Consider the following 13,982-nt stretch of genomic DNA (forward strand, 5'->3'; position numbering starts at 1 on the left):
TTAATTCCATCCAAGTTCAACATGAATTAAAGAACAGTAGGTACAGATGGGGAATATTCACAACTAGAGAGGCTCTAAATTGCAATTGTCAATCAATAAGAACCTCCGATGTATCACAGGCCGTGGCCATGCAAGAGTGCTGACACACAGAAGTAATGCTCAGTTCTAAGGACTACACACACAGTCTGCTACTTCAGACTGTAAAAAACAGACAAGAAAAAAAGTCTTCTACCCCCAGGAAATGAAGGCTTTGCTCTTATTTATTATTGGAGCTATTTTCTCTTTTGGACACTTAAGACTTGCTATGCCATACTCAATAAAACTTAGCCACGTAAGGTATGCATGCGTGCAGCCCTTGAAGAAACAAATGCTTTGTTTCTCTGTCCTTACAGAACTTGCAGACTTGGTGCAATGTTTTCTTGAAACATACATTTGTAGGAAAACTGACCTCTGAGGACAAGAGCAGAACCTAAAAATTTCAAGCCTGCTGTCTAATAGAAGCCAGATGTAACATTTGTTTTGTCCTCCTTTCTTCCCTCTACAGCCACACACATACTGCTGCGAAAACGAGTGCAAGGTTCTGCTTATAGTAGTATTTCATTTCATTTCTTTCAGATTCAGATTACACCAGACCAGCACCCCAAATTTACCTTATATACTTCACTGAAGCCGCCTCTACCCAGAAGATGTAGCAACAAGTATCTATCATTTAGCGTTGGATGGTCTTTAAATCTGGTGAGAAAGACATAGTTTAGGAGCACTGACAGTAATAATGATGTCTACTGCACAATAAGTTACAGCTGTTATACAGTGAAGAAACATTTTTTTTATATTAAGTCTAAAAATAAAATCATAATGGCTAGAAGATTTGACAATATTTGATCATTTTGTACTGATAAAAGATTATAGCCCCCCAGTCAAGTGACATACTAAGGTAAAAGAAATTTTAAAAAAGATGCTGTATTTGACATTTTTGAGGGAGACAAATCAAAATTTGCAATACACTTTTGTTTATGACTCCCATGCGCTTACTGTGAATTATCTTCATTGTGTATCCTTTTCAATTCCCTGATATGTAGATTTCTAACCCTCTCTAGCCGTTCCAACTCTGCCTGGATCTCTGCTTCTTCCTGCACAAGGAAAGGGAAAGACACGTTTCCAAAAGGAAAACACAATGCTGTTTACAATATTGCAGTTAGCATTTCTGCCTGATTTATGGAACCACAAACGTAACTCCACTTGTAAAGATGTTATTGGCAAATAACTCGTTTGGGAGATTAAACTGATGTTCACAGTTAACTTAGAGTCAGGTGGAAGATGAAAGGAATGCAAACTGACTGGACAGTTTTGTTTAAAATTATACATGGACAGGAGCAGACATATCTTTGTGTCTTCTGTTTTTAAGATTTTAATTAAGAGGCATTCTACCTGGGACCTTATAACAAAAAGCCCCATGATATTAGACTGCACATTAACAGAGCCAAACTCCCCTCCTTCTCTCTCAATTCCGTAAGTGAAGACAAATCTTTTAAGATCGCATCTTCAAAAAATGGGGCATGACACTTTACAAAGATGTGCTCTAAATACAGAGGCTGTTACCCTGGGCTTCAACGTGAAATTATGCAGATAACAAAATTGTGATTTTTCTGAAGAAAGTACAGACTCTGGACTTTGAAAAGCCATAAAAAAAAAAAAAAGGGATGCTTGAAGGACACAGGATGATGTGGCCTGCTCGATGCTTTGGCTTCCACATTGCAAGTGCATGGCTCTAACTTAACATAAAAGAACATTTCCAATACTAGCTTCCATTTTTATCTCTGACAGATGATTACTCTGAAAACCATCACAGCACATAAACATTACGATAAGCTTCAACACATTTCAGGGTCGTACGTTCTCTACCCTAGAAATTTAAAAGCCACCTAAAACAAAAATGGAAGTTAGTCAAAAGCTTCTGTTGTAAGACACCACTTGAATGGACAGCATGCTTCGGTTAACAAAGGTAAGGCAAGTAAAGACTCGTTCACACATAAGTAAAAGTCCTGACGCCAAGCTGAACCACATAAACAGTCTAACGTTAAGCAGCAGGAATACCATAAAACACACATTGCAGTGGCCAGCAGGTCTTATTATGAACAGAACAACATATTAGTGTAAGTTTAATGGGCTATTTAGTACCTGGTTGGATTTTTGTTTCTCTGCCTCTTCAACACCAGGCTAACAGCCACGGCCTCATGCTGCCAACAGGGAGGGAACCCTCCCCCTGAAACCCTCCAGTTTTAACTGAGGCTGTTTTCTCTATTATAGGATAGGAGTGACTGATAAGCCGCACATGACCCAAAAGAACTTGCAGCTGCTACTTCTCAAAACCAAAGAGTTTTTCTCTGGACCACAGAGATTTTATACTTCTTAGAAAGACTTCGTTCCAGAATACTTTAAGCCTAGCAACTGAGTGATGAAGTGCATGTGCTGAGAGCCCTTGCCTCGTGTAGGAACACGTACAGCTTCATCTCCGTGGTGGTCCTGCTCCTTCCCTTGTGAAGGAAGGAGTCACATCAAAGTCTCAACACAGCATTTGTAGAGCTGGAAGCTCTAGCGCCCTCAAATACAAGACCAGAATTCACATCACTGTGGACAGTCGCAGACCTCAATTAAAACATGTGCCTTGAGCAGCATTATTTGGTGCATATGACTCAAGGGACATAGTTACCCATTTGTCTTGTGACTCTGTTCCTTTCCTTCTCAACTTGTTCTATTTTTAGGCACGAAGAATGAGCCAGTTTCCAAAAGTGGAGAAGGATAAGCACAGCTTCAGACAATGCCACAATCCCAGAACATTACTTCATTTTCCATTAAGGTCCATTTCCTAATGGATTCCTCTATTCCAGGGTGGCATACTACATGCCAGCATAGACCGAGCTGCAATTAATCCATTCCAGCAATGCGGAAGCTGTGGAGCAAGTATGCCTTTAGCATACTCCTGCCCATATCACATATCTTTACTCACTGGACAATAAAACACAATGGGCAGAGAGCCAGCAGATTCCATGTGTGCTTAAACTTTCTCTCGCCACTGAAAATAATGAGGGGTACAGCAGCATTAATGAGGCCTTGCATTCAATTTAAGCATCAAGGTTACAGGAAAAAATAAACGTAGAGTTCATCCACCACCTGGGAAAAGGAGACTAGCAGTGCATTTGCACTTGTCCTCTCTGTTTCACCCAGGAAAGAAAACTCTTTGGCCTTAACAGAGATCACAGCTAACTGGGAAGTGGCAGAAGACTTTTTAATTTCATAGGTTGAAGTGTCCCAGTTTTATTCCTACATTTTTGCACTCACTTTAAATGGTAACCAATGAACCAATGGCTTACTTAAATATAAAATCACTTGCAGGTGCAGCTCCTACTGAATATTTGAAAACAAATACGCATTACAGCTACCTAGACACTACTCACATTCAAAAGCCCAAGAGGTTTTAATGGTCTGTTAGCAATAACACTGGTTACTTGACATGACAAAAATGAGAAAGCCACTGACGCTTGCAATTTCTGTGGTGTTCTTGTGATTTCGTTCCCTTGGTACCTTCCTTTATGGTCCTCCATCCTGGAGCATATAGAGCCCAGCACTAGGCAGGCGCTGGTGGCAGAATAAGATGCACTGAAACTGTGGTGCTCCCTGAATGAAATTTTGACTGTAACAACACAGAATCCATTTCCTGAAGTAAAGTACAATACTAGTTCCTTGGAAAATAGGATTACGAAACCCCAGACATCCTGTTCAAGCAACAAAAACCTCTTATCAAACAAAGAGTAGTGACTTCTGCAGAAAAATGCTACTGTTTGCAGAAAACCATCAAGAACCTACCCAAAAGCCTTTTCTGCAGTTAGTTCTTACCTTTTTAAGATGACCTAGTCGGAGTTTGAAGATTTCTTCCTGTTCATGGTATTCTGCTAACGTCAACCTGCATAGAAGTGACAGATCCAATGTCAAGTTTCAATGCATGTGGCAAAGTATACAGGTTGCAGTAGACACCTTCTCCTAAGGAAACAACAACTACACAGTGTATGTCAACACCCAGCAGGACTTCATTTTGTAAACTCTGCAATCTAGCAATCAAGTAAAGGAGACCGTGATAAAACACGTATCAATTTCAAATTCAATTCCCTAAGAACAACTATTTAGGATAGTGACAGGATCATAACAAAGTGACCTAAAACAATTTAAGCATGGAACACTGAAGCACAAGTATTCAGTATTCAACATCTTATTTTTCATTTTGAAGTTTGTTTCGTTGTTTGACTCTCATTTTTTTCTGTGTAGTAAGCACATGATAGTTCAGCCCATCTATTCAGCATTAGCAGAACAACTGGCTACCGTGCCATTGCAAGCAGAGCAGTGAACTGGGAGTCATAACTTTTTTCTGTTTCAGGCTGTGAAGTGGCTTCAGGGAAACCCTGGAAAGCTCACTTCATCTTTGACCCCGCATGTAGTTAGTAGAGACAATGGAATAAGGGAAACAATCCGCTTTTTGCTGATGGTAAACGATGTGTAAAGTTTCCATCCGAAGTGGGTGGTCAAAAAAAGGCAAAGTTTCACAATGTTTTCAGCGTCTTTTATAAACAAAGTGTGCCATGTACAACAGTGGCAAAGTACGGCCTTACACTAAAATAGTGACAGATCCCATCACTAGTGAAGTGGAATGATGTGCTGAGATCTTTAAAGTTACAAAACAAATCATTATACTGATTTTCTCATGGCTGCCAACATGAAATTTGGTAAAAGCATCATGCATGTGAACCAGTTATCAAGTCGGTATCAATTGCATCTGCTTACTTTGTAAACACGGTAACACACGACAATATATACACATACCCTTAACCTAAATTAAGTTCAAACCATATTCCAGAAGGATTCCTGTTGCAGCAGTTATGCTCTGCGTAATACTTAGCACAAAGGTTAGCATATAAGGTCTCCACAGAATCAACGTCACACCTTGTTTAAAGAGAGGACTGAGCTCTGTCTACGCAGGGCCATGGGCTCTCAGCTCACCGCACAGCAAATTGAGATGACTGTATTTAGTTGATTAAGTGCTCATCTTGAAATACCCTACTTCCCTCCACCATTGATAATGCAGAGTGTGCATAGTTGAAATTACTTCTAAAGCAGTTCTTAGCAGATAGATTTGATATAACACTCTCAAACCAAGCTCCCTTTGAAAGAATCTCCATCATAAGGAACTGCTTATTACAAATTAAAGATACCTACAAAAAACACCTGGTACTGTAAAAGCTTATGTGAAGTCTTATTTCATATAAAAGTGCGCTATTCCACAAGAAAAACATGACAGCCTGAATTTAGATCAGATTCAGCTAATTCCAAATGCCTTCCCAGAAGTTTAGGTCTTTGGTTGGTCTTGCTCATAAGGAACAAAAAGACAATTGAATAAGCCAGCAACAAACTTTCCAAATCTTCTTACGTGCAAGAGGAATACAGAGCTAAATACCAACAGTCTACTCATTAAGCAAGAGATGTAATGAGTACCAGGCTAATACTGCCTGAAATAGCTACATTTGCAGAAAGCATTATAAAAATCAAGGGGGCTTGAAAACAAACACTGCCTGTTTCACAGAAACATGGCTTGAAATACACTCCTTCTATTGCAGCTGAAGACTCTAAGGTTGCCCAAGCTGTCCCAGCAAACCTCAAAAAGCCCCAGTAGATTAGTATCTGTGAATAAAATAACTTCATTCACAAGATAGACATTTTCCGGAGAGCAGGGTTGGAGAAGAGTATGTTTAAATTTGCATAATGGAACCTTCCTCTCCTTTCTGACACAGCAACGACCATGAAACTAAGAGGAAACCAAAATCAAATGTAGGGATTTGGCTATCCACTCCCCATTCAAGTTTCAGAAACATTCAGATTCAACTTGCCCAAAAGCCTCTGTAAGAATTCAAAAAATAACTTCCCTCAAAATTCAGTAAGATTTTGTACATGAAACACGTCCAACAAACGCATTTACAGGATAACTAACAATTAAGCAAGTAGTCACTTAGTGTAGTTGCTTCAACTGACTCACAAAAACAAACCTAAAACACTCCACATGAACTGGCAAACTGATTTTATCGAGATCATCACAAGCAGCTCTTCTAAACCACAAAGATAAAACCCTGAAATGTAGCAGTGAAGGATGATACACCAGCAAGAAACAGGGAGAAAGGGCAGGGAGGACAAAAAGGCTCACTAGCATGCCCAGGTTGCGCTAGGAGATAATATCAAGGCACGCTCACAACCATAGGCAGAAGCTCACTGGGTATCACAGATACATATCACGACTGCCAGGCACATCAAGACCCATACTGCCACATCTACAGCACATGCCAGAAACCAGCTGCATCGTCCTGATGGGTAAAAATATCCTGACAGAAATGGGGAAAGTGTTCTCTCTTCCCTCATATATGAAATGTTCCTGCAACAAGCTGCAACGCTTCAAAGTATCCAAACACATTTAACTTACTTCTCCAATGTCCCTGTGCAAAAGCACACCTTGAAAAGCGTATTGAGTTGTTTTTAAGCTCACTTAGCCAGCACAAGAGGTAAATCTCTCTGCTCAAACTACAGATTTGCAGAAGCATGGAGTGCGCTCCCATACAACATGCCTTATCAGCAGTTATCAGCATCCTATTTAGGTGAGAATGCTCTCACCTTGGCTGGTGAGAGCATTCTGAACACCACAACTCACCCATCATGTGCCTTCTTTGCTGTGACTGAAAAAGGCAGCAGGAGCTTTTGCTTCACATGCAATTTTGAAGTGCAAAGACCAGGAATTCAAAGGGCTGCAAGAACTTTGAAGTCAGGCCATACCCAGGAGATTTAATAGTGCAAAAAGAAAAGTGTCATCCAGAATTACAGTATTAGCTAAGAGCAATAAAATGAAGACTGAAAAGGAGACTTGCAGAAGTTATGGGAAAGTTCTGAGTGCCCAGAATGGGGAGAAAAAGAAGAAAGGAAAATTAGGCTGTGTGGCTTACCAGCATGTTGAGAGTCAGTTTTATTTACAATAAAGTTACTTAATAATGATCTCCAACAAGAAACAAGCTGGTGAAAGGCTGACTTCACATTTCCACAAAAAATTCTAAAAAAGAAGTTATGTTTGAAACCTCTTGTGAGACAAGCTTTCCTCTTTGAAGAGCATCAGGAGTCTCAAAGTATCGGTAATTCCAAAAGAAAAAAAAAAAAAAAAAAAAAGGGGGGGGGGGGGTGGAATTTCTCCTTTAGAAGAAAGAGTAATACTTTAACAATGTTCCTGTTTCCCTGACTCAAGTATCTGGGAAGGACTGCTTCTGAGACACAGTTCAATGCTTAATGCACTGTTTTTGTAGAGCATCTTTTTCTAGTATACCAAATTAATTGCATGAAAAGTCTCAGCAGAAAATAAATGGAAATAAAAGCTTCTGAATGCTATGCTTTTTTTTTTTAAGAGACATGTTGCAGTGATACCAAAATTAAGTGTGAAGTATTTTCTTCAGAAAAAGACACTGCTTTTTCAGCACTCTTGTTGCATCAAGTTTGAAAACTACTACATTCAAAAGTAGTTAAGCTTACACAAAGTCTGGACTCAGCAATGATCCCTGTTTTACTCCAATGAAAACTATTTAGAACTGCAGCCAGATGTTTCTGAATGCCAGGCTAATTCCACACTATTCATTTGTGCATGTAGTGAAGCCTAGAGGCAAGGGCAAGATTCCATTTCCCAGTAGATATTTTGTGCTCTAATCAAAGCACGCAGCTCTGCAATGCACAAGGAAGGCCACATAACGTACGTTTCATTTTCTGCTCCATTGGTCTTGTTCTTGCGCTGCTTCTGCTCATTGCTTGCTGGAGGGGTCTGTCCCATCGCAGGTGGCTTCCGTTTTGCTAACATTTTTCGCTGTCTTTCTATTTCTTCCCGCTGGGAATTTATCCTTTCCTGTTGCCTGGAAAGAAGAGGGGAGAAAAAACATGAAGCAGAAAACTAATGGGATATACTCAGTTGTCTTCAGCATCTGCTTTTAACAGACGGGAGCAATGAATTCAAATCAGTTTTAAGACTAGTAACAAAACACTCTTGTACAAAAAAGGGGGATGTGCTTTTTTTTTTTTTTATATATATACACACAGAGATGTGTATATATATATATATATAAAAAAAGGGGATTCTTTTCCTGGGCCACAGAAAGCTTTCAGTAAAGTGAAAGGTTTTATTCATGCAGAGGATATCCAAAAACAAGGAATTGCTAAACTCATAGAAAACCCAGGGATCCATGGTAAGTCACTAAGTTTCCACACTCTTTTTCCTAGAAGGCTCTGTTCTAAACCTCAGACTTTCCTGTTCAAATTATTCCTGAAGTCTGGCACTGTTTGAGAAAGTATCCGTATACTTCAGTGGTACAGTTAAAGCTGTCCTTACTTCTCTGAAGTGTAACTAACACCATTCCCAATTTCACTCTAAAAATAGTCTTTTTGTCTTGGAGGAGAGACTCCAAGTCTTAAAACTGCCTCGTTATTTTATAGCGATAAAAGCATTCGTGGAATTACAAGTTTAGATGACTTGAGAATTTACATACTTAATTCACATTTTAAAAATAGACTGAGACTGCAGGTAGAAATTCCAGAAGTATTTCTTCCACGTCTTACTGCACAAATAAGGGAGAATTATAAAGTACTCAACCTACACCTCACAAGACCTGCGCCTCCATACCAGACTACAGAAAAGTGAGATGATTTTAAAGGATCACACATAGCTCTCTCTATGCAATTAATTTGCCAAGTCCTACTTAAAGGTCTAGGCCAGGTGGGAATTTACTGGGTATTTCCATTAACATCCTGCATAAAAGGGTCTCTGATCTCAATTTCTAGGTTTCCGCAGCCCCTTTGATCACCGTTACCAGGAGGAAAAAAAAACTAAATAGTATGGATTTTCTCTTTTAAGCTTTTCTACTTTAACTTAAAAAAAAAAATAAATAAAAAATAAACAACAAAACCAAAAAACACAGAGCCAAGTAGCTCTCCTGGAGTAACACACACAGATGGAGCAAATCAAGTTGATAGACTCAAGATACGTCTGAGGATTTGCTCTGCCCCTTCACCCTCCACACAGCCAAGTGCACGGAGAATATCCAGCAGGGCAGCCGATTTCTTTCCAACCCAGGGGCCAACTCAAACAATTTGATTCGAGTTTTAAGTCTTTGGAGTTAAGTGGAAACATTTTGCATTTCAACATTAAAAGATTCTCCGCTGTCAGCAGCTGAGTTCCTATCTGATCCTTCCATGCTTTGGTCACACCACTCTCACATTTTGACATGCAAGACACCACACACACAACTGCTTAGATTTTTCCTTCTCTGGCTCTGAAGGTAAAGATAACTCTGTCCTCACTTGATGAGGTTCTGGAAGGCATAGCCATCTGTCCACTGCTCGGTGAAAGACGCCCCATGCCGCACCGTGGTGAAGTGACCTAGCCTCAATCGATCCTGCATGCTCTTATCTCTGCATGCCATCTTCTCCTGCTTTGACTGAAAACAAAATAAGACACGTGTTAAAATAAAACCCATAAATCAGCAGCCCCGAGTTATGCTGTATTTTAAGTAACTTCTAACCCTTATCACCTTTCACACTATTCCAGTGCCACTTATCTGAAACCCAGCTGAACGTTACTGATAAATTTATTGATGGTGCTTCTGTGATCTGACAGGCATTTGTAAGACAGCTGCTTTTCTGACATTTCAGCCTCATCTTCCCTTGCCCATTACTGCTTCGGCAGCTCGCCCTTTCTATCACCAGTTGAAATTCAATCTAGCAGTAGGATTAAAACCATCCCTTTGCATCAGTAGCTTAGCTGGACTCCAGGCATGGTTTTGATCAGGCCCTTATTCACTCAAACAAGAGGTGAAGGAAGAAAATGCACCTTAAATCACTGTTAAGACTAAGATACAATGATCAGCCAGTTCAATCCTAGACAAGCACTACTCCCAGAAATGACATGATCTCAATTAGGACACCAACACGCATAAAAACTGGTGGTGGTGTCTGTCAAGAGTATTTTCAGTAAGTGAAAGGAAATTTCAAAAGGCCTGAGATGAGAGCAGCAAAGCTTCAGTCAATTAGGATTAAAGATGAACAGGCAAAGCTCCTCACTGGAGCTACACAGGACTTATCTGTACACCAAGCCTACATAACACAGCCCAGAGTTAGAAATCCTCCCAGAAAAGGGAGTCCCATTCAGCCAGGAACAATCAGCTCCGTGACAAAAGCAAGTCAAACAGACTGCATGTACTAGCCAGCACCCTGGTATTTGTGCCCATCCAGTGCCCACAAACAATAGATGTAATTGGCCAACAGGTGAAAGAGTAATCAAACCCCCTTATTGTTTCACCAAAAGGAAATCTGTGAAGCTTTCAAGACTGAAGCAGACTGGATGCTGGTAAACAACAGCTTGGCACTTTCTCAGTGTCTTAAACATGTTGTTTTGAGTGCTGTGCAAACAAAGCAATGATCGCCAATTTTGCCATTTGAGAGAAAGAAAGGTTTAAATGGCTCGCCCATGTCACAGAGCTTATCTGGCAGTTTCACTGCACAATGGGATACTGCTCTTGTATGGCAAGTGCTGGACAATGGTGCTTTTTGGGTATACCAGCTACCAAACCTAATGCCTGTTGCACTTAGAGCTCAGACTATTTCACTTAAGCAAGGGAGATCATGCTGAGTCAGTGAAGAGTAACCAAACCAAAACATTCAGAACATTTCTAGTCTTCAGATTATATTACTATTTGCAGAGAAGTAATTCAAGACAAAATTCCAGTTGTCTTTTATCATTACAGCAGTAAGAAGAGGTTTTCACTGCCACAAAAACGATAGAGAACCTTTCAGTCATATGAACCGTGAGTCCCCTGCTCACCTTTTCTATAAGGAGCTTCTTGCTCATCGTTACACATCTATTTAACCGCTCCTTGTACTTCTCCAGCATCTTCTGTTGTTCATCTATCTGCCGTCTCAAATCGCAGTTGGCCTAAAAGCGAACAGAGAAGACAAGCCTTTGACCAAGTTGCTCCATGAGAGCCAAGCTAAGCATCACCTAGAAAGAAATTCCTCCAGCTAGCTCTAGGCATCAGGTTAAAGAAAGCAAAGCAGCAGGATATGACAGGGAAAAATAAAAATAATAAAAAGAAAAAAAGTACTAGGTTTCTCTTATCAAAACATCCCAGCTAAGCTCATCGTTTTTAACCCATTCAAATTTTAACACACCTCTAGAACAGGGAAGTGCTATCATCCTGTTTTACATGTGAGAAACTAAGGTAAAAAGGAACTCAGCACAAGGACTTTTTATTTTTATAACAATTATGACCTTGCCACAGCTATCAAGTCTCAAAATAGCTTAGTCATCCCTGGACTATCTTCCCCCTTTAGCCACAACACTGACAGAGGAAAAGGATGGGATAACTCCCTTTGCACTTTCTATTAAATTCTTGTTCGAGTTACTGTCCATCAGCCCTGATATATAGACTTCTCCCAGTAACAGAGGCTGATTGTTTGTTTTTAAAAAGAACACCAAAATGTACATCAGTATTTTACGTGCAACTATTTTCATTGATAAAAAAAAATAATATTTAACCATCCCCTTTCAATCAATAGTTTGGTTTCTGTTTAAACAGTGGATGGTAAAAATCTATTTCCTGCTCCATGGTTTATTTTCCACAAAGCCACACGTCCGTCCGCATATGTCTAAGAGAATGTCTTAGCTCTTTTAGGTACTGAGATCAGAAATATAAAAACACACAGAGCCTCTGCTCTTCTCCTGTTACTGTGTTTTCTAATCCTTTTCAACACTTCAAGAGATGCCTCTCCAGCTGATGAAAGCTAGACCAATTACAATTCCTCCATTAAGACAAGATCCTTGATTTAAAGGTATTTATCTTTTACTGAAGAATACTAATGAGCTAGAGCAGCTTTATTCTTTAGGTTTGACCAAAAGATCCTCTCTTCATCTTTATTCGTGTCACTCTCATAAATCAACATTTCTGAATAAAACCTCTCCATCTACTGAGCAAGAGGCAAAGTCAGCTCCCCAGCACTGAGAAGAGGGGAATAATTCTGAAGGTTAGCTACCAAAATACACAAGAGTGCAACGGATAAAGAAAAGCCAACCCTGTTGAGGACACAGACACCTGAGCTAGTGCTTAGCTACAACAATGACTCTGCACTATAAATACCACACTGCTGCTGCTGCACTGGTTGTGGATTCGAGCAGGCCCTAACAGTATCTGCTACAAACCAGATAATTATCTAGCAAGCAAGGGATGACTGGATTTGTTTTACCTTGGGAGTGTTGGTTCTACAAATGTTACAGTATACAAACTCCCTGCTCTGCAGCCTAGCTGGCACAGGCATTCTTGATATCTTTAAATAGCAACTTTCAGAAGAGTTGTCCCACTTGAAATACTTACTCTTAGTAAGTCGTCTATCCTCCCCTCCTTTTTCTCCAAGTCAGAGTTCTTACTGTTTTCTAGTGCAGAGATTTTTTCCATTGTGAGGTCCGACTGTAGAGAAAAAACCACCGTAAACCACATTTAATAGAACAGCTGATATTTCAGAGTCAGCACAGAGCACAATATAGTAACCCTCTTGAACCTGAACAGCTAGGTCTAAGGAGGAACCAAGCCCCTGCATCCCCCAGCAGTCTGGGGAAGAACATTCCCAGTTCTTCATTTTCTCATTGCATGATGGGCTCCTCCAACACAGGAGGTTCAAGCAGCTAGCACAAAGGCCTGAAGTTCTGCTCTGGAGAACACAGATTGTTAACACATAGCAGGCTACAACACCCTGCCAATTTTGTTTTTATAGTTGAGTTCTGCCCAGCCCTTGATGGTCTCTAACATTCAGCATCCTTTCCTGCAGCACAACATTGCTCGCTCGCACAGGAAAAAAAGGCTTATGAAAAAGCCACCAAATCCCATCCCTCAGCTGGAATAACAAATTAATGGGCATAGACAACCACCTGCTAGACAAAACATAATACCTATGAGGTTTTTCAGGTGGTCTTGGCAGAAAATACAGGTCCTCATTATTTTAAAATATAACAACAGATTAACAGCAGGAATATTAGGCGCAAGCTTTTCTTCTGACAAACTGATGTGTTAGTATCCACTATGGACAGAAACTTTACGATTCTTGAATGAAACTTATTTGGAAAATTTTACAGGGTGCAGCACATCTTTAATACATTCACCCTTTGAAATCATAATTATAACCCAGGAACAGGGTACAAAAGAAATAAGAAACATTCTGTAGCAGTAAGAGTATTTCAATCTCAGGACTCCAGTTAACGGATGGGGAAGAAAAGGGGAGAAAGTCAGCGTGCACACGAACAACACAACTGAAAAAACAAGTCAGCCCAAGGGAATCTTGCTGCCTGGCTACAAACAGATTTCACATTTACAGCTAGCAGGCAACTATCCTGGTTCTGGGAAGATTTAGCAGAGACTTACCTGCGGAGTTGTTAATAACCCTTCTCCAAATTTCAAGCTTGCCTGGCAGCTAACGCCATGAAGTAAGAGGCAAACTTGGCAGGAACTCTGTTGCTTCTCTACACGCACCCAGTATGGGCAAGATCAAAATGAACACCTGCCAGCACTGCACATCAAGCAAGAGGAGCCTAAATCCCAAAAGACAAAGAGGAAGCTTGGCAGGTCACCTCACTGTGGCCTTAACTTGTTTTATACTTCCTGACAGCCTGCAGGAGGCACATGGAACAGACTTTTGTCACTGAAGGCAGTGAGAAGGCACTCTGCTGAAAACCTCAGCTGCATCCACTCAGCCAAGCAGCAGAAAGTTTCTTTGGTAACTGTTACATCCATCTGTCAAATGCACACGTGCTTGCACTGCATCAGGTGAAGTCATGCTTCAGGATGCATGCTCTTACATTTGCAGTGATTTACTTCATCACA

The 13,982-nt window shown here is 40.3% G+C and overlaps 1 protein-coding gene across 5 annotated transcripts in view; it reads right to left on the reverse strand.

Moving 5' to 3' along the window:
- The window catches only part of TLK2 (tousled like kinase 2), a 44,724-nt gene that overhangs the window by 9,790 nt on the left and 20,952 nt on the right, over positions 1 to 13,982 (reverse strand). For all 5 annotated transcript variants that reach the window (XM_084300928.1, XM_084300927.1, XM_084300924.1 and 2 more), the window contains 7 exons: positions 12,483 to 12,575; positions 10,937 to 11,047; positions 9,418 to 9,554; positions 7,824 to 7,976; positions 3,895 to 3,961; positions 1,033 to 1,130; positions 651 to 732 (listed from right to left, as the gene is read on the reverse strand). In XM_084300928.1, the coding sequence (XP_084157054.1) occupies positions 651 to 732; positions 1,033 to 1,130; positions 3,895 to 3,961; positions 7,824 to 7,976; positions 9,418 to 9,554; positions 10,937 to 11,047; positions 12,483 to 12,575 (741 nt within the window). The remainder of the gene's footprint in view (positions 1 to 650; positions 733 to 1,032; positions 1,131 to 3,894; positions 3,962 to 7,823; positions 7,977 to 9,417; positions 9,555 to 10,936; positions 11,048 to 12,482; positions 12,576 to 13,982) is intronic.

This window comes from Netta rufina (assembly GCF_964035555.1).
Source record: "Netta rufina genome assembly, chromosome: 24".
Lineage (NCBI taxonomy): Eukaryota > Metazoa > Chordata > Aves > Anseriformes > Anatidae > Netta > Netta rufina.